General features: G+C 44.3%; 1 protein-coding gene across 1 annotated transcript; it reads left to right on the top strand.

The window, feature by feature from the left end:
- The first annotated feature begins 15,994 nt into the window (after positions 1–15,994).
- On the top strand, positions 15,995–19,605 carry LOC131416672 (C-C motif chemokine 23-like). Its single transcript, XM_058559332.1, has 4 exons — positions 15,995–16,226; positions 18,324–18,371; positions 18,833–18,944; positions 19,321–19,605. The coding sequence occupies exons 1-4, from the start codon at positions 16,151–16,153 to the stop codon at positions 19,406–19,408; spliced, it is 324 nt and encodes a 107-aa protein (XP_058415315.1). The 5' UTR covers positions 15,995–16,150; the 3' UTR covers positions 19,409–19,605.

Here is a 19,605-nt window from a genome sequence, read left to right as displayed (position 1 = left end):
AAATTTCTGTTGCTTATAAACTATCCAGTCTGTGATATTTTTTATAGTAGACCAAATGGACAAAGACACTCATTAAATAATGAGGAAAACAGTAAGATATTACAACCACTCCAGTTTAGAGGAGAATGTAGACATAATCTTGTATATAGAAAATGCAAAGGATTCCACACACAAAAAAAATTTTTGACAGCAATTACATTGAATCTGTAGATCAATTTGGGGAGTATTACCATCTTAACAATATTAAGTCTTCCAATCCATGAACATGGGATATCTTTCCATTTATTCAGCTCTTCTTTAATTTCTTTAAGCAAACAAAAAAAAATTGCTAGAACTAATAAATGAATTCAGCAAGGTTGCAGGATACAAGATCAATATGCAAAAGCAAATATACTTCTGTACACTAGCAATGAACAATCCAAAAATTAAATTAAGAAAATAATTACATTTTCAATAGCATCAAAAAGAATAAAATACTTAGGAATGAATTTAACAAAAGAAATGGAAGACTTGTACCCTGAAAACTATAAAACATCACTGAAAGAATCAGGTAATCCAGAAGAGTACCCCAGAGAGGACACCAAGTAACCTTTTTTGGGGGGGTGGTGGGGGAGAGGCAGTTCATTTTAAAGTCTTTCACAGTTTTTCTCAACATTCCTCTTGGAGGGCTTTCCCATACTCTGTCCCTAGCTCATTCCCACTCTGCAAATCTTAGCCTAAATGGCCACCAAACCCAATTTAGGATTTCTTGTTGTTCTCTTAGAGTATCCTTGGCTTTTCCTTCAGATCATTAACCACAATTTGTAATTTGAGTTTCATTTGTGTAGTTATTTCTTTACTACTAGCTGCCATGAGAAGATGTCTCCATTCTGCTCACCACTATATTCCAATTGTCTGGCCCTGGGCTTTAGTAGACACTTAATAACTGTTAGTTTAATCAATCAGTCAATCAATCCGTCAATAAATCAATAGATGATGAATGCTACCCCAGCACCTGGTTGTCAATATCAACTATGAATCTCAATTTTGAGGGAAAAAAATAGGTTTTCAGTTTGGGCTTCCCCCTAAATTTTGCCTCATGAAAGTTTAATATCTGATTCATAAAAGAAGAGCTAGAGCTTACAGACTTTTCTTGAAGATTTTGGATTTGAAATAGTTAATATTATATTTCATATATTTAATATTATTAGCAGAGGAGGGAAGGTTGATTTTTCTGATATTTTTTGGTTCTTTTTCTCTGTGGGGAATTTTAGGCCAAGTTATTTATATAGGGGAAGAAAAGGCTATTGATGAAGCTACAATTAGTCTTAAAAACAAAGGAAACTATACACAAATATTCATAGCAGCTTTACCTGTAATAACTCCAAACTGGAAACAATCCAAATGTCCTTCAATGGGTGAATGCTTAAATAGACTGTGGTACATCCATGCCATGGAATACTACTCACCTATGAAAAGGAGCAGACTATTGATACATACAACAACTTTGATGGAGCTCAAGGGCTTTAAAGCCAATATCAAAGGTTACTTACCATATGATTCCACTTATTTAAGAGTCTCAAAATGACAAATTGCAGTGATGGAGAACAGATCACTCAGGAGGTGGGGGGAGGATATGATGGATGTGTACCCTGATTGTGATGGTGGTTGTACAAATCTATGCATATGACAAAATTCATAGAAGTATACACCAAAAGAAAATGAGTGTGTGTAAAATACAGTAAAATCTTAAGATCTGTTTAGTTAATAATATCATACTACTGTCAATTTCCTAGTACAGATGATTGTACTGAAGTTTTGTAAGATGTTATCATTGAGGGAAGCCAGGTGAGGGTTGTGCAGGAATTCTTTGTACTATTTTTGCAATCTCTATGTGAGTCTAAAATTATTTTAAAATAAAAATAAAAAACAAAAGATTCCTCATGCCCTGAAAAAATTATTTCTCTCATCACTATTGTAACTTAAACTGTTTTATGGTCTCCAAAATCAACAGTCAGAGTCACAGAGTTATTCTTTTATATCAGACGATACCTAAACTCTTTATGTGAGATTTATGAGCATGCCCTGAGACTGAGCTAGAAGCAAAGTGATCAGAGTAGAAATGCCTGTGAAAACGGCAGGGGGAAGAATGAGCTAGTCCTTACACTGTTCTTTCCCTTGAAACATAAGAAGAGAGGCTCTCAAGTAAGTACAAAGGAAAGACTTGGTGCAAGGGAAATAATCTTAAAAACAATAGCTATCAGGGCCAGCCTGGCGGCATAGTAGTAAAGTTCTCATGCTCTGCTTTGGCAGCCCAGAGTTCATGGATTCAGATCCTGGGTGCGGACCTATGCACTGCTTATCAAGCCATGCTGTGGCAGGCATCCCATATATAAAGTAGAGGAAGACGGGCACAGATGTTAGCCCAGGGCCAATCTTCCTCAGCAAAAAAAAAAAAGCTATCATTTATTCTCCTGAGTAGCTTGGGCAAGTTACTCAACCTCTCTATGCCTTAGTTTGCTTATCTGTAAAATAGAGATGATAATAGCACCTACCTCACAGGATTGTTGTGAGGATTAAATTAGTTAACACATTTAAGCTCCTAGAACACTCCCTGGCACCTAATAAATGTTTAATAAAAATGTTAGCTACACCAGGTACTGTGTTTGGTGCTTTACCTACATCATTTTTTTTTCCAGCTTTATTGAGATATAATTGACATATATATTCACATGCAAAAGAATGAAACCGGACCATTATCTTACACCACTCACAAAAATTAACTCAAAGTACATACATTATTTCGAATTATCTGTCAAATGATGAAAATAAAACAGCTCAGGGATGAGTTTGATGTCCTTTATTCAAGGGAAAAATCCATGGACTGGGGGAGAGCAGAGCCTCACAAGCAGTGGAGTTCTCTTCCCAAGGATGTTTGGGCAAGAGTGAGTTTTATAGAATATTAGAAGCAGCAACTCGGAGACAGCATATGTTTGGCTGGGGTTGCATATTTGGACAGATTAAGGAACGAGGAGATAAACATAGATCCCAGAGCTGGGCTGGCATTTGGGGATTGGCTGACTGGAAAGTCTGCATTTCTGGTGAAGTGGAGCATTTACAGAAACATGGAAGTGCAGTTTGCTGACGTGGCACCCTGGGCAGAAGCAGCTCCATCTTGGTTCTAGAAAATTATTTCAACATGTCACAACTACCCTACCAGAGAGAAATCATCAGTCTTGTTTTTACAGGTGTGGAAACTCATTCAGAGAGGTTACATGACTCTTGCAGCCAATTAAGTTAGTAGTGTTAGTGGAACAGTTCAAGTTTTGAGCTTTGAATTGACATCCTGGAAGGGTGCCACTCTCTTGTCATCTGTCCCTCACCGCCTGATATGGCAGAGACTCAAAGACATTTTGTAAATTCCTATCCCAACTAAAGTGAAACCGGGGCCAGGACTGCAGTATTCCTCTCCATGTGTCCACGCAGTCACCATATTCTTTCCAGCCCCCGGGGGAGGGGGGCCTATTCTATAACAGGGTTATCCTCCCCTATATCCTGCCTGGCTGCCAAAGGAAAAGGCCCAGATCATAAAATTCAACTTCATCCCTCCTCTCCTGACTCTGGGGCTTGGCTTTTACTCTACAGCTTTGCAAAAAGCAGAAGCAATAATCCAACCAAGCGTCTTCTGGACAAAAGAGGTTTATTACTTTTAACTGGAAGGAGACAATTATCAAGGGTCAGAGAAGACCAATTCCCAGGCAGGGATGGGGCTAGGTGAGTCAAGGACTCTGCTATGTTCCTCTTTGAACTTCCAGAAGCCCAAAGACAGTGAGAGCTTTGGCAAATATTGGGGGAAGGGAGGGGGCAAGAAAGAAACGGTTGGTAGGAAGTTGACAGGTCTGCTTCAGGCTGCTTTAGGTGATGCTGAGGCCGGAAGCTGGCCTGGCCATGCTTCACAGGAAATGAGCCCAAAGAAGGGTCTCGGAGACCTTAAAGGGGCTTCCTTGTCCAGTATGTGCCAGGAGCAGTCCTTGAGGAGGCCACCTGCAGACCACTGTTAGGCGTTTGGCATCAGTCTCACTCCCAGGAAGAGAGACAGACGTCCCGTGACGTATGTAGATCAGAGCCCCTGTGTACTGTCACTGACACCTTGAACAGGGACAACTTTGGGAGTAAATTACATAGCAGCTTTAGTTTCAGTCTCCCGCTATGTCTTTAATTCTGAGAGCTAGTTTTCCTTCTGCCTCTAGATAAAACTCAAGGCAGTCCCCAGGATTTTCCTAGCTGCTTTCAAATAATACCAACCATTATGTAGTCACTTAAGTCACAAAACACAGTATCAATAAAAATAAATAGGGGCCGGCCCAGTGGCGCAAGCGGTTAAGTGCGTTCTCTGCTGCGGCGGCCCGGGATACGCCGGTTCGGATCCCAGGCACGCACCCACATACCACTTGGCAAGCCATGCTGCGGCAGCGTCCCATATAAAGTAGAGGACGATGGGCATGGGTGTTAGCCCAGGGCCAGTCTTCCTCAGCAAAAAAAGAGGAGGATTGGCAGATGTTATCTCAGGGCCAATCTTCTTCACAAAAAAATTAAAAATAAAAATAAATAAAACTTACAATCCCATGTGAAAGTCCAACTTCAATCTTGCCTCAATGACAAGGTTTCTCTCCCTCCCCATCTTGGGCCTCTTGCAGGTGGAAAGCCTGTGGTCGGGCAAGGAGGCCTTTCCCTACCCAGCCCTTTTACTGCCCCCGTCCGTGGATTTCTGACCCTTTCAGGGTTGGAGATCTGGAAGATAGAAAAGGAGAGGCCTTGTATGACCTCATTTATATGAAATTTCCAGAATAGGCAAATCCATAGAGTCACAAAGTAGATAAGTGGTTGCCAAGAGCTAGGAGGAGAGGAAAATGGAAGTGATTGTTAATGAGTACAGGGTTTCTTTTGGGGGTGAAGGGACTAACAACCCACCAGAAATAATATAAAGATTACTTCCGAGTGAAAACATCTGAGCTACTACAGACGCAGAAACAAATCTTATCTGAAGCTTACTTACTGACTAAAGCAGAGCTTTATCAGAGTCAGCTGCCACAAACCCCACCTCCAGGGACATTCCAAAAAAACTGTGTGAACAAGCCTTATCAGAACCTTCCATCCTTTGAAGCCCTAACCGCTCCCCCCCTCACCTCCATTAAGGTGGTATATTTACCCCCTAGCTGTTCAGGGAGCTACACTGTCTATAGAGTACTCCCACAGGCATAATTGAACTTTTCTCCTGTTACTCTGTCTGTTGTCAATTAATTTGAAAGCCCCCACCACTGGGACCTAAGTTGGTAGAGGAAAAGTTTTTCGTCCCAACAGGGGTGATTTTAAAATGTCCTGAAATCAGATAGTGGTAATGGTTGCACAACTTTGTGAGTATACAAAAAACACTGAATTGTACACTTTAAAAGGGTGAACTTTCTGGTATGTGAATTCTATCTCAATAGAATAAAAGGTGAAGAGAACTAGAAAGTTCCTACTTGACTGGTCTGTCCTGGGCATCTAGCACCAGTGCTCTCTGGGCTTGGCAGGTATCTGAAGCTGACTCTTTTTCATACGATGTCCACCACCCACCCACCTACCACTGGGGACCTGTCACCTGCATCTCCCTGACAAGTCAAGCATTGCTTTGCTTGGGCTGGAAGCTTTCTCTTTCTCAGCCCTGAGGAATACAGTGTTAACTCCTTCTCTTTGCAGAGAATAGGCATTCTCCCTTCTGGGTGGTCCCCTTGGACAGGACCTGAGATGACCACACACTGGCCCTCCCTCTGGTTCAAGGCTTACATCTGGTCCATGGGAAACACTCACACCCTCTGCCCTGAACAAGCCAACCAGTGCAAAAACTTCCCTTTGTGCCACCCTCAAAGCAGCCGGCCAGCCCACCTCTCTTCCTGTAGATTTTCCAGACCAGAGTCAGACAGCTGTCCGCTGCATCCCCCAAACTGCTGAATCATCTGGTTGAAGCCCCTCTTTCCAACTTTAGATGTACAGGAAAGCATCTCCAGCCTTCCTCGAGAGAAGTAGAACTCTCAGCATTACCACAGCCTCTCCAAAACCTTCTTCCCTCATCTCTCACCTCCTCCCACCTTTAATACATTCAATGTGAGTTCAGGGGTTAAAAATCACAACCTTCTTTGTGGATCTGTATCAAGGTGGTATCATGCCCATGTGAGTGGTATTTACCATCTTTTTTTTACATGTCTTTCGGGGAGAGAAAGGAGGTTGCCCGATACAGTAAAGGGAAAAATCAGGAAATGAATAGAGTCTGCCTCTGTTGCCCTCAGCTTCCCCCTTTAGACCACTTTAGGGCGTCTCCCAAGCCCCAATCCTTAATTTCCTCGTGCCCTCAATTTTCTTCTCACTCAGATGCCATCCTAAAATCAGCTCTGTGAGCCTCCTTTCACAATAAAGTGTGGGTGACTCACCAGAGCATTTTAACAGGCCTTAAAAGGCCAAAACTAAAAGTCAGGAATCAGCTGAGAGGTGGGGAACATCTGGTGACTTCCAGGCTTTGGGGCCACCCAAGCCTTCCAGGAAGGATGGAAGGGAAGGCAGGGGACAATGGGACAGTGAGCTCTTAGGCACAGGTAAACGATGTTGCAGGGCCAAACAGAGGGCTTGGAAGTGAGGAAGGCAGACGGGGGTGCTAACAAAAACCCTAGACTTATAATCCTACAGACAGCCCATTGTCACCTGGCCCACCAGGGAGGGGAGACATCTGGGTCACAGAAGGGAGACAGATTCGTGGAGCACCTACTATGTGCCAGGTATCGTGTGAGGTGCTCCACAGACGACATCTTATTTGATCCCCCCACAGTCTTGTGGTGTAGATTCCCATTTATAGATGAGGACATTCAGACTCAGTGAGGCTAGGTCTTCGAAGTAATGTGTCTTCTTGGACATACTCTAAGAGGATGGGCCTGCCCTGTTAGCACAAAGCCGCAGTGGGGGTGGCTGTTCCTGCTTGGTATTTGAGTGGTCAGTTCTGGGAATGTGGAACTGCTCCTCCTCCGGGGTTCCTCACGCAGTAAGCAGCACCTCGTCCCCAGCCCCTCACCCCACTTTGGCAAGTGAGCTGGAGGTCCCAGCCAGTCACTCCCACCATCAAGAGATCCTCTCCTCCTCATTCCCCTGGTTACAGCTGAGTCCAGCCCTGATCATTTCCACCTGGAGGACTGTAGTAGCCTCCTAACTGGTTTCTCCACCCTTGGCCGCCTGAACCCACTCTTCACAAACTACTCGAGTGAGCTTAACAAAATGTAAAACTGATCATGCTTTCCCTGCTTAAAACACATCAAAGGCTCCCTGTTGTCCTCAGGGTAAAACTCATAACCACAACATGGCCTATGTATGCCCTGTGCAATCTGACCCCTGTCTGCCTCTCCAGCCCTAACAGGTATTCCCTTCCTCTGCTCTCAGGATTCCAGCCACACTCAGTTCCTGATGTGTGCTAGGACCTCCTGCCTCAGGACCTTTGCACAAGCTGTTTCTCTTACCTGTATTTCTCTTTTCCTTGCTTTTCAACCTACCTAACATTGATCATTTTATACTTAGCTCAGATGTTCTCTTCTCAGAAAGGCATTCTCTTAGCCCCCGATATACTACTTTCCATTGTATTGTTTATTACAATGTATTAGTATATATCTACTTATGTGATTATTTATTTAATGACTGCCTCCAGGAGAACATGGACACGATCTTTTGGCTTTCCGTGGTATTCTTGGTGCCAAGCAGAAGGCCTGGCAAATGGTAGGCACTCAGTAAATATGTATTATGTAGATGGACGGACAGACGGACGGATGGGTGGATGTTCTAACAGAAAGCTCCCACGGATTTCCTTTTGCCTCAGGCTCCAATATGGCTGGGCATAGCGCTGTTACTGATCCCATCTTTATTTAAAATTTTGATATTTTGGCACTAATTTTGATTTTTAAAATATTTCATTACAATATCATTTGTCTTAATTACTCAGTTTTTTGGTGCCCCCTTAAATTTTGAGCAAAAGGCCAGTCCCTCACTCACCACACGCAAGTCCCAGCCCTGCCCACAATACAGGAATTAATGAAAGGTAACTATCGTTAAAATAAGTATTGTCATAGAGATAAGATAAGACATACTAGGACAATCATAGGCTTTAGAGTCAGATAAACTTAGGTTCCAACCCGGCTCATTCAACAATCATTCATTTATTTACGCACGTATTCACTCTGTGCCACCCATTCTGTCAACACGCTGGAACACACTGTGGGCAGAAACACGGTCTCTGCTCTCAGGGACCTTCCAGGCTAGAAGCTCTGCCACTGACCAGCCTGTGACCTTCCGTGAGTCGTTTAGGCTTCCTGAGCCTCTTCATCTGTAACAGGACAATAAGAATATCTGCCTATATTGCTCAAAGGTTGGGAATTTTGGCAGTCAGGCATGTCAAATAGACATGAACTCATATCCCAATACCCCATCTGGTATTATTTGCAGTTTCATATTTCATTTTGCATATACAATGCCCCATCTGATATTATTTGCAATTTTAAGGACAGAGACCCAGAAAGGGTAAGTGTCCTGTCTGGGGTCACACAGCTTTCCAAAGCAGAAACAAGGGCAAATCTAGTTTTCCTGCTTCACAGTCAAGGCTCTGCTCTGCTGCATGCAGACAATCCTCCCCATCCTGTCCCAGCATCTTCCTGAGACCTAGGGGAATGGGAAAGGGTTGTGACCCCCCCCCCCTTTTGCAGGGAAGACAGTCCTCCCTTCTTGTGGCCTGTCCTGGGTATAGTCCAGCCTTGGGGAGGGTATGAGGGAAGGAGTGGACAGGAGGGGTTAGTAGAGGAGGAGGAGAGGTGTTAGAAAAGGATAAATTAAAAATAGGAGGAGGGGCCAGCCCAATGGCGTAGAGGTTAAGTTCACACACTCTGCTTTGGCGGCCTGGGTTTCACGGGTTCAGATCCTGGGTGTGGACCTAGGCACCACTCATCAAGCCATGCTGTGGCAGGCGTCCCACATGTAAAGTAGAAGAAGATGGGCACAGATGTCAGCCCAGGGCCAATCTTCCTCAGCAAAAAGAGGAGGATTGGCAACAGATGTTAGCTCAGGGCTAATCTTCCTCGCAAAATAAAAAGGAGGAGAAAGAGGCACCCAGAAGAGGGGCCAGGCCATACCTCCATGGTCTTGCCACCTTCTCCTCCTTCCCCTTCCCTGATGCTCTCATGGACAGAGAAGAAGGTTTGGGTCTCCTAGAGGACATGGCTTAGCTTCACACCACCCTTCTCCTGGCAGAACCAGAGGTTGACTATCCATACCGTCTCTCTTCCATCTCTCAGAATATCCCACACAGTCTGTGACAAATTCTTTTAAGACCTCTGCCCTCTGCCCCAAAACAGTTGACCTCAGGGAATGGTGAGAAGCCAACAGGGCCTGGGAAGAGGGGGTGGGGGTGGGTACTTTCCAGGGGAGGTACAGACTTCTGAACACCCGTCAGGTGTACAGACACAGGCAGGGGCTGGGGGCCTTCTGGCCTGGGCTAGACCTGCAGGAGATGGGGGGAGCTGATCTCAGTGGGTAGAGAGGGGCTGAGTCTAGGAGGGAGAAGATGGAGAGGGGGCTCACCTGGACCATAGGCACATGAATCACTGAGGAAGACACTGAGTCGGTGGTGTCTGGGGTTCTGGGGAGTAGGGGACACTTCCTCAGAGAGGAAACTGCCCCCAATCTAGAAGTTTCCAGGATTCCATAAGGAGGGTAGCTGAATGGAGGTTCAACTCCTAGTCCTCTGCCTCTCGCGCCTCAGCTTCATCATCCGAAGGGGCTGACACATCTGTACCAACTCCCACAGCGCCTGGGTCCACAACTACACACCGACCTGGAACAGGGCCCAGTGGAAATCAAAGTGCAGGGTTCCTTGTTGAAAGATCATTAAGAATCTCAAGACAATTACAGAAGAATATAAAACCAAGCATGGGGCCCTTCTAAGCCTGGGGATCTGTGCAACTGCACAGCTCACACACCCATGAAGCAGGCCCTGACCTGGGGCTCAAAGCAGAATAACCACAATGCAGTTGGGGTACTCCAGCTAAGGATGCAGGAAGAACAGAGGCCCAAGGCCACTCCTACCCCATGCCCCTCACCTCTGTCGGCCCCAGGGAATTGTTCTGCCCTGGATTTAATCCCAGTATCCCTTTCTTTCAGGTCTCACTCATTGCACTGGATTCTGTTCTCTTCTGAAGCTTTGCCCTGACTCCCAGCCCCATGGGGCCCAAGGAAGCCATGGGCTCGAAGCCTTAGTGTAGATTTGTTAGCAGAGCCCTGTAGGAAACACAGAGAGTTGTTCCTTTAAAACTATACTGGAGGGCCAGCCCCGTGGTTTAGCGGTTAAGTGTGCGCGTTCCCCTGCTGGCGGCCCAGGTTCGGATCCCGGGCACGCACCGAGGCACCGCTTCTCCAGCCGTGCTGGGGCCGCGTCCCACATACAGCAACTAGAAGGCTGTGCAACTATGACATACAACTATCTACTGGGGCTTTGGGGAAAAAAATAAATAAATAAATAAATAAAATAAAATAAAACCTTTAAAAAAAAAAAGAACTATACTGGACATGGGGCTGGCCCGGTGGGTGGCATAGTGGTTAGGTTCATGTGCTCTGCTTCGGTGGCCTGGGGTTCGCAGGTTCGAATCCCGGGCACAGATGTACACACCACTCATCAAGCCATGCTGTGGTGGCCTCCCACATACAAAATATAAAGGAAGACTGGCACAGATGTTAGCTCAGCGACAATCTGCCTTGAGCAAAAAGAGGAAGATTGGCCATAGATGTTAGCTCAGGGCCAATATTCCTTACCAAAAAAAAAAACAAAAAATCTTTACTGGACACATCAAGAATTTGTGTGGTTTTGTTTGGGCCTCTGACAGGTCATGATCTTAGAAACGAAGGTGAGAAAGTTAGAAACCTGGGCAGGAAGCAAGAGCGAGCCCAGGAGTGGGGAATGGAAGCTCCTTTACTTTTAGTCCTGTGTGACAGAAAGCCCACCGAAAATGTCCTAGAGAAAAAGAAAAATAGTTTATTGTTTTACATACTCAAAAAACGCAAGTGCCGGGGTGTGGCTCAGGGAAAACTGGTCTGAGGGCATAGGACTCCACAGCACTCTGGTGTTGGTGCCACCGGCTCTTGTGCTGGTGCACCAGGACACAGCTGCACCCACAGAGCCTCTCGAGGGAACAGCCTCTCCCCATCATCATAAGCTGAGAGCTAGTGGGGAATGACCCCAACTGCTGGGCTCGGGAGGTGGGTCCACACCTGTGACAAAAGACTGACAGAGCCCCGTAGAACCTAATAGCTTCATGGGGCATAGTTTCCAGAAGAAAGAAGGATGCTGGAAAAAATAAACATATTTAAAGTCCCTGACTTTACTTTTTCTAAAAAAGACTCTTGGCGTTAAAGTATTGATTTACTTTAAGGAATTGTCTTAAAGTATTGATTACCACGTTAAATGTTTGTGCCCATTTATGCATTAAGTGCATGGTATGGACATACCCAAAACATGCCTCAAATTTTATCACTTCGATGCCTCTGCCTTAGCTCTAGGATCAGAAAACTTTGGTTTGAATCCCAGCTTTGCCTGTTTCTAGCTGTGTGGGCAAATTACTTCACTGCTCTGTGCCTCCGTATCCTCATCTGCAAAAGGGGATGACGATTGTACCTACTTCACAGGGTTGTAGTGAGGATATAATTATAAAATATTTGTAAAACAGTAAGTGGCTCATATCTTATTACAACTACTTGCTATTACCACTATTTGCAATCACCTCTAACTAGAATGTTCCCCCTCATTTCTCTGCATTTTAAAATGGTGTACAGTCTCAGTCTAATTCTGGGGACCCAGTTTAAATGCTATCCCTTTCATGAATTTTTCTTTTCTTTTCTTTTCTTTTTCAGCCATAAAAAGGAATGAATTACTGATACATGATACAACATGGATGAACCTTGAAAACATTAAGTGAAAGGAGCCAGACACAAAAGGGGACATATAGCATGACTCCATTTATATGAAGCATCTAGAAGAGGCAAATCCATAGGGACAGAATGCAGACTAGTGGTTGCCAGGGCTGAGGAGGGGAAAATGAGAGTGACTGCTTTCTGGGTACAGGGAATCCTTTTGGGGAGATGAAAATGTTGTGGGACTCGATAGAGATGATGGTTACACAAATCATGAATGTACTAAATGCCTCTAAATCGCACACTGTATAATGGTTAATGGTTAATATTGTTACGTGAATTTTTCCTCAATAACAAAACGGAAAAAAAAAGGAATAAACCTCCTCTTGAATAAAGAACTGTTACTTTTGCTTTAAGCAAATTTATAAAGAAGATTAGCCAAACTTCATGGCCCAAAGAGGAAATTATCAATTAGCTTTGCTGCATAACAAACCATCCTAAAATTTAGTGAACTAAAACAAGCATTAACAACAAGGAGACACAACTACACACCTATTAGAATGGCCAAAATCCAGAACACTGACAACACCAGATGCTGACAAGGGTGGGAGCAACAGAAACTCTCATCATCGCTGGTGGGAATGCAAAATGCTAGTGGGAAAGCCACTTTGGAAGGCAGTTGGGTGGTTTCTTACAAAACTAAACATACTCCTACCATACAATCCTGCAATCATGCTTCTTGGTATTTTCCCAAAGGAATTGAAAACTTATGTCCATACAAAAACCTGTCCACAGATGTTTATAGCAGCTTTATTCATAACTGGAAGCATATTCAAAACTTGGAAGCAACCCAAGATGTCCTTCAGTAGGTGAATGGGCAAATAATCTGTAGTACATCCAGACTTTCAGAATATTATTCAGCACTAAAAATAAATGAGCTATCAAGCCATGAAAAAGACATGGAGGAACATTAAATGCATATTACTAAGTGAAAGAAGCCAATCTGAAAATTCTACACACTGTATGATGCCAACTATGTGACATTCTGGAAAAGGCAAAACTATGGAGACAGTAAAAAGATCAGTGGTTTCCAGAGTTTGTGGGGGAGATTAATGGGCAGAGCACAGAGGATTTTTAGAGCAGTGAAAATACTCTGTCTGACGCCATAGTAATGGATACACATCAATATATATTTGTCCAAACCAAGAGTGAACTATAACGTAAACTATGGTCTTTGGGTGATTATGATGTATCAATGTAGGTTCATCAATTGTAACAAATGGTACCATTCTGGTGGGGGATATTGATAATGGGGGAGGCTGTGCATGTGTAGGGGCAGTGAGTATATGGAAAATCTCTCTACCTCTCTTCAGTCTTGCTATGAATCTAAAACAGCTTGTAAAAAAATAAAATCAATAAAAAAACTAAAATTAAAAAAAAATCAAGCGTTTATTACTTCTCACAATTCTGTGAGTAGGATGGATGGTTCTCCTGGTCTGAAGCAACTCAGTTGGGGTTTGATGGTCTTGCATGACCTCTCAGCTGGGACAGCTGGATATCTGGGGATCTTTCTCTCCACGTGGTCTCTCAACATTCAAGACGCTAGCATGGGCTGGTACACATAATGGTATAAAGGTTCCCAGCAGAAAAATAGCACAAGTCTCAATGTGCCAGCACCTTTCAAATCACTGTTTGGATCACATTTTCTACTGTCCCGTTTGCCAAAGTGAGTCACATAGCCAAGACCAGAGTCAGCAGGGGAAGGGACATCCCAAATACACACATAGTGGGTGGGAGGAATTATTGCAGCCATTTTTGTAAAGAATCTACCAAAGGAAGGAATAAGTCAAATATTTAAACCAAGACCTAATTTCTGATAAAGCTAGAGTTAGGAGAAGTGCTTGGTGCAAAATTGAAACCTCTTTAGTTGACTTGATATCAATAAGGCGTACAGGAAATGGTCAGAAGACATCTGAGGGACCTCATCCATTTATGACCGCAGAGCAGTTTCAATTCTACAACATAGAATAGACTTGAGCTATGGGACTCTTTAAGGGGATATTATTGCCTGGGCCCAGTCTTACAGACATCAGGGGAAACAAGACAAGTTGGTAGGGTCTGTTATTCCCCTTATTACTTAAAAAGAAAATTTTTTCCCATGTGCAGTAGTGAGACCATTTAAGACCATGCACAAGGAAGGAAGAGGCACAGATTATTTCCAAACACAGGTATTTACAGTAAGGACACGGGAGAGGTAGTGTAGCCCAGGGGGTCACCTCACCAGCCAGCCTGTCTCTGTGGGGTCTCGTCAGGCCCACCCCTAACATTTACAGGGCCCAGGGCAAGAATCCATAAGGAGGCCCCATGTCAGGTGTGCCAATATTTTAAACTTATAAATGAACTAGCAAACAAGCTTAAACGTAAAATGAATTGCTTCGTATTGCAACCACGTGAAACTGTTGTATATGCAGTCCAAATTTGGGAGTTTCACTGCTACAGATTGGAACACAAAAAGAAGCAAGAAAATGAACACTGAGCACTACAGGGGAATAACACTTTGTTATGCAAGAACCTATGGCATTCATGCTTTCTGACAGGAAAGGTCTTGACAAGTTAATAGGTTTATCTTTTCTCTTACCTAAAGGCTTCTGCTGCTCAAATCTCAGCAGTCCAAAGGAGGGTGTCTCCAGTGTTGGCAGCAGCAACACCCATAAACCTTGACAGCATTTGGACTCAGGTGTGCTTCGTTTCAAGGACATAGGGCAGAGAGATGGAGAAGCATTTTCCCTTGAGGCATGAACGGTGTTTGTCACAAGAGTGGATGTTTAGAGTTACAGTCATGCTGGGCCAGCCCTGAGTACCAGATCCCTAGTACTCTTGACTAAAGGGGTTTGGAAGCCAATGGAGAGCATTCACGACAAAGGAGAAATTCAGTGAGCACATGGATAGAATGACTTTTTCTGTAGATGTCAGCCAGCCGCTGCCCTCAGCCCCAACAGTGCTAGTGCAATGAGCCCATGGACAGAGGCTGCAGTGGCAAGGATGGAGGCTACGCATGGCCCAACAGCACGGGCTGTCTCTCATCAAGGCCAATTTAACTACTGCCGTTGTGGCATGCCTAACCTTCCAGCAGCAGAAACAGATGTCAAGTCTCAACGTGGCACTACCCTCAAAGAGAAAATACAGTCATACAGTGACATGTTCATCATCTTGGACCCCTGCCACCCTGCAAGGGAGAAAAATCTAACCTTTGCAGAAATGACACTTACTCCAGATGTGGGTTTTCTTTCCCTAACGATAATGTCTTTGCCAGCCCAGTCATCCAAGGACTTACAGAATGCCTGATCAGACAGTATGGTAGTTGTGCAACATCGCCTCAGGCCAAGGGATCCATTTTATAGCAAAAGACATGAGTCAGCAGGCATATGGGAGCCACCGATATTACCATATACTTAATCACCCAGAAGCAGCCAGAACAAGAGAATGGTGGGTGTTAATGATTTAGCTAAGAGGACAACAAACTTCAGGGTTGGAACCTCTCCAGAATGCAGTATACGCACTGAACCAAAGGCGATAGATGATACTGTGTCTCCTAGAGCTGATTTGGAGGACTAAATGAATCTCCTAGAGGAAGGAGCCTTCTTAAAGTAGTCATTCTCGGGGGCCGGCCCGGTGGCGTAGCAGTTAAGTTCGCCGGTTCCGCTTCTGTGCCCCAGAGTTCTCCAGTTCAGATCCTGGGCGCAGACCTACTCACCTCTCATCAAGCCATGCTGAGGCGGCATCCCACGTGGCAGAGCTCCAGCTCTACAACTATGATACACAACTATGCACTGGGGCTTTGCAGAGAAAAAAAACAAAAAGAGGAAGTTTGGCAACAGATGTTACCGCAGGGCCAATCTTCCTCAAAAAAAAAAAAAAACAATATAAAAAATAGTCGTTCTCTTTGCCTGTATCCATTGGGCAGTTGGAAAAGCCCCAAGTCATCTTTGCCCTCTACTTCCTGTTGCATTTCAAGCCTTGTTCCCTTTTTTAGAAATAGCATGTTGTCTATTGTACACCCAAACAACAGCGTTCTGACCTCTGCCCTGTGCCTTTCTGATCCTCCTCCTCTTCTTATGTAAATACAAAGGCAGAGCTGGGGGCCCAGGGAGTCAGGGAGCAGAGAGCCCAGGAGTCCTGAGGCCAGCTCTGCCTGCGCACTGGGGAGATGAAGACCTCTGCAGCTGCCCTGTCCTTCCTCATCGTTACTGCTGCTCTTGGATCCCAGGCCCAGCGCATTCACGGTGAGTTCAGTGAGCCTTCTCGCCTGGTGGCCAGGTCGATGGTTAACTCGAGGTCCGGAGAGGAGACATAGAGGCACATCTTTGTCCTCTTGTGACTGCTCCCATCCCAGACATGGATGTGAATTTTGGCACCTATTTAAAAGCAGCAGCAGTAGGGTATAGACCTCTGTCTGCAGCCTTTGTTCTCTGGGGAAAACTGTATACAAACGACTAGTCCCACTTGGGAAAACAATTCTCTCCCTTCTCGTGGCCGGAATTATTTGATATCTTCTCTTAGCTGACTTTGGACCATTATGTGCTAGATCAAAAGAACTGTAGTGAAGTTGTAAATTTGTAAAAAGAAGCATAGAATTAAACGGTTAGAACTATTATATGCTATCTAGTGTAAAAGCATCATTTTGAAGAGGAAATGGGACAAGCTAGCAAGTGAGTCACTCAAGTCCACCTAACCGTTCTATTTATTTATTTAACAGATAAATGTCTAGTTCTTCCCAGGTGCAAGCAGGCATGTTCTAAGTGTCTTATAGATACTAATCCATTGGATCCTCCTAACAACCCTGGGGGGTAGACTATCAGCAACTTATATAGTTTTGCACATTATTATTATTATTATTCTCATTTTATAAGTGAGAAAACAGGCGTAGAAACCTTAGATAACTTGCTCAAGATTACAGAGCTAGTAAGTGGTGGAGTTAGGAAGCTGTTATGAAAAGACAAGGCCATTTAAGACTTCATTTTGCAAGTACCACACACATCATATCAAGCACATTGAAGTGGACACATACGCCTCATTAAATATAATTCATATGTATCTATATAAGAAACGCACTAAAAGGTTAGTTGTGTTTGCCTAGTTAGCATAATGCTAGTCCACAATCCCTTATCCAAAACTTTGGGCTTAATGTATTTTGGAATGCAGAATTTTTCAGGTTTTAAAAAGGTAATACAATATGATCCAGCAATTCCACTTCTGGATGTATACCCAAAAGAACTGAAAGCAAGTACATGACGAGATATTTGTACACCCATGCTAATGGCAGCAATATTCATAATAGCCAAAAGGTGGAAACAACCCAAGTGTCACTAACAAATGAATGGATTAAAAAAAGCAGAGTATATACATACAATGGAATGTTATTCAGCCTTAAAAACTAAGGAAATTCTGACACATGCTACAACATGGATGAATATTGAAGACATTATGATAAGTGAGATAAGCCAGTAACAAAAGGACCAATACTGTATGGTTCCACTCATATGAGACCATTAAAGTAGTCAAATTCAGAGACAGAAAATAGAATGGTGGTCTCTAGGGGCTCAGGTAGGGGGAAATGGGGTGTTATTGTTGAAGGGTACAGAGTTTCAGTTTAGCAAGATGGAAAAAAGTTCCATGGATGGATTGTGGTGATGGTTGTGCAATATGTGAATGTACTTAATGCTATTGAACTGCACATTTAAAAAGGTAAATTTTAACATAATTGTAAATTTTATATTATGTATTTTTTACCACATTTTCAAAAAAATAAATAATATTTTTTAAAACATAACACATACTTGAACATTACTTAACATTCCTGGCAGAGTCTGGGAAGCATACGTTAATCAAACAGTAATATTTCTGCAGCAAACACATAAAAATACTTATACTAATGAAACAGATAAAGACTGTAAATAGTCTCACTTCACTTTGGGTAACGTTGTGCCACCAAATCAGATAAATGAGATAATGAAAAGTTTTCCCGTTTCCAGAACCCCGTGGATTTTAGATATGTGTAGAAAGTATTGTGGACTGTATCACATTATGTAGCTATTCAATTGATTTATTCGTGTTAGATCTGCAGTTTGCTTTTTGTATTTGAAAGTCAATAGAATGTTTTCACATCTCACACATTTTCAAAAGTTCCCTGAAAAATCTCAAGGCCCTAACAGAGAAAATGAGCCTGGAGTCAGGCCTAGAACCCAGACAGGCGTCCAGTGGTCCGGCATCATTGCCTCCCTACCAGGGGATGGGGCTGAGGAATGAGACAGGTGGAGATACTGAGACAATGCTGCCTCCCGGTGATGTCTCTCCCTTGCTTGTCTGTTTCTCCCAAATAGAATCCGTGATGGAGATGCACTGGCCTGAAGTCTCAATAACTCGAGAAGGTAAATGTTTAGTTGTAGCATATATTTAAAAGCAGCCGGCGGGTACAGATCTGCTCAATGGCTTCAATCCACCTTGTTTACAGGGCTGGGGGAGAGGAGGAGGGTTTTGACGGTGGGGAAGGTCTCCAAGGAAGATCAGCACCCTCCATGGGTCCCTCTTCCATTGATGACCTCTATTCCACCTGGTTCTCCCAAGTTGGCTCACCTGGAGAAGAGGGTGTTCTCTGACGCCTCCTGCAGGCATCAGACCCTTCCTCTTCTGGGAGAAATGGTCCTAGCCCCGTTGTGGCCCTGCAAGGGGAGTGAAGTGAGGCGATGCCAGCAAGTGCTGGCAGAGAAGGAAAACATCCCTTTCAAGTCCTGCCCTTCTCACCCTCTCTAGTACTTTGGAGGAAAGGGGGAAAAGATCTAGTTTTCCTCAAAAAGAGACAGTCCTTAAATGGCCCTTTCTCTTGCCTCAGGCTTTCACAGTCCTGCTGACTGCTGCCTCGCGTACACCCCACGAAAAATCCGATGTGAAGTCATGAAAGATTATTTTGAAACAAGCACTGGGTGCTCACAGCCCGGTGTCATGTAAGTACCAAGCTCACCAGCCATGTCCTGGGAAAGGAGGACTGGTGTCCACAAAAGTCCTACCGTCTGGATCCTGCCAGGTCAGGGGAGGGATCCTGCAGGGCATCCGGTATGAGATGCTCCCAATGAAGGCGGAGGCCAGGCAAGGGAGGAGAAAGCAGAAGCAAAGCTGCCCAAGGAAACTCCCAGAGTCACTCAGGGAGTCTCAGAGGCTGAGAGAGGCCTCCAAGAGGAGACACTCTGAGCTCCTGCGGCAGAGAAAGGAAAGAACAGGCTGGGCTGAGTGGGGAATCCAAGGGGCAGGGAGAAGGGGGCTCCCCACCCCTATTTGCTGAGCCCTCCTCTGTCTGTAACCTTTCTCCCCCTTGCTCCTCAGCTTCCTCACCAAGAGGGGGCAGCGTGTCTGTGCCAACCCCCTGGAAAAGCGAGTTCGGGATTGCATGAGGCACCTGAAGCTGAGCTGATCAAGGACCTGAGGAAAATGAGTCTTGTCTGAGCAGAAGGAACACTAGGTGCCAGCCACCTCACCTCCCTCTCTCTCGCGCCAACTACCTCCTGGGAGTGTCTTGGCCTGAATTATCTTTTTAAAGCAACAATTACTGTTCTGTTCTGGTTATAAAATCAATGCATTAATAAAGAGTATCCAGGGAACGGCCCCGTG

This window comes from Diceros bicornis, chromosome 18, assembly GCF_020826845.1.
Source record: "Diceros bicornis minor isolate mBicDic1 chromosome 18, mDicBic1.mat.cur, whole genome shotgun sequence".
Lineage (NCBI taxonomy): Eukaryota > Metazoa > Chordata > Mammalia > Perissodactyla > Rhinocerotidae > Diceros > Diceros bicornis.
Note: the sequence above shows the minus strand (reverse complement) of the source record. Positions and strands in the feature narration are given on the sequence as shown.

Excerpts from the sequence above, each read along its gene's own strand:
- LOC131416672 (XM_058559332.1), top strand. The coding sequence starts at position 16,151 with ATGAAGACCTCTGCAGCTGCCCTGTCCTTCCTCATCGTTACTGCTGCT. Across the intron at positions 16,227-18,323 it reads CCAGGCCCAGCGCATTCACG|AATCCGTGATGGAGATGCAC; the intron begins GTGAGTTCAGTG and ends TCTCCCAAATAG. Across the intron at positions 18,372-18,832 it reads AGTCTCAATAACTCGAGAAG|GCTTTCACAGTCCTGCTGAC; the intron begins GTAAATGTTTAG and ends CTCTTGCCTCAG.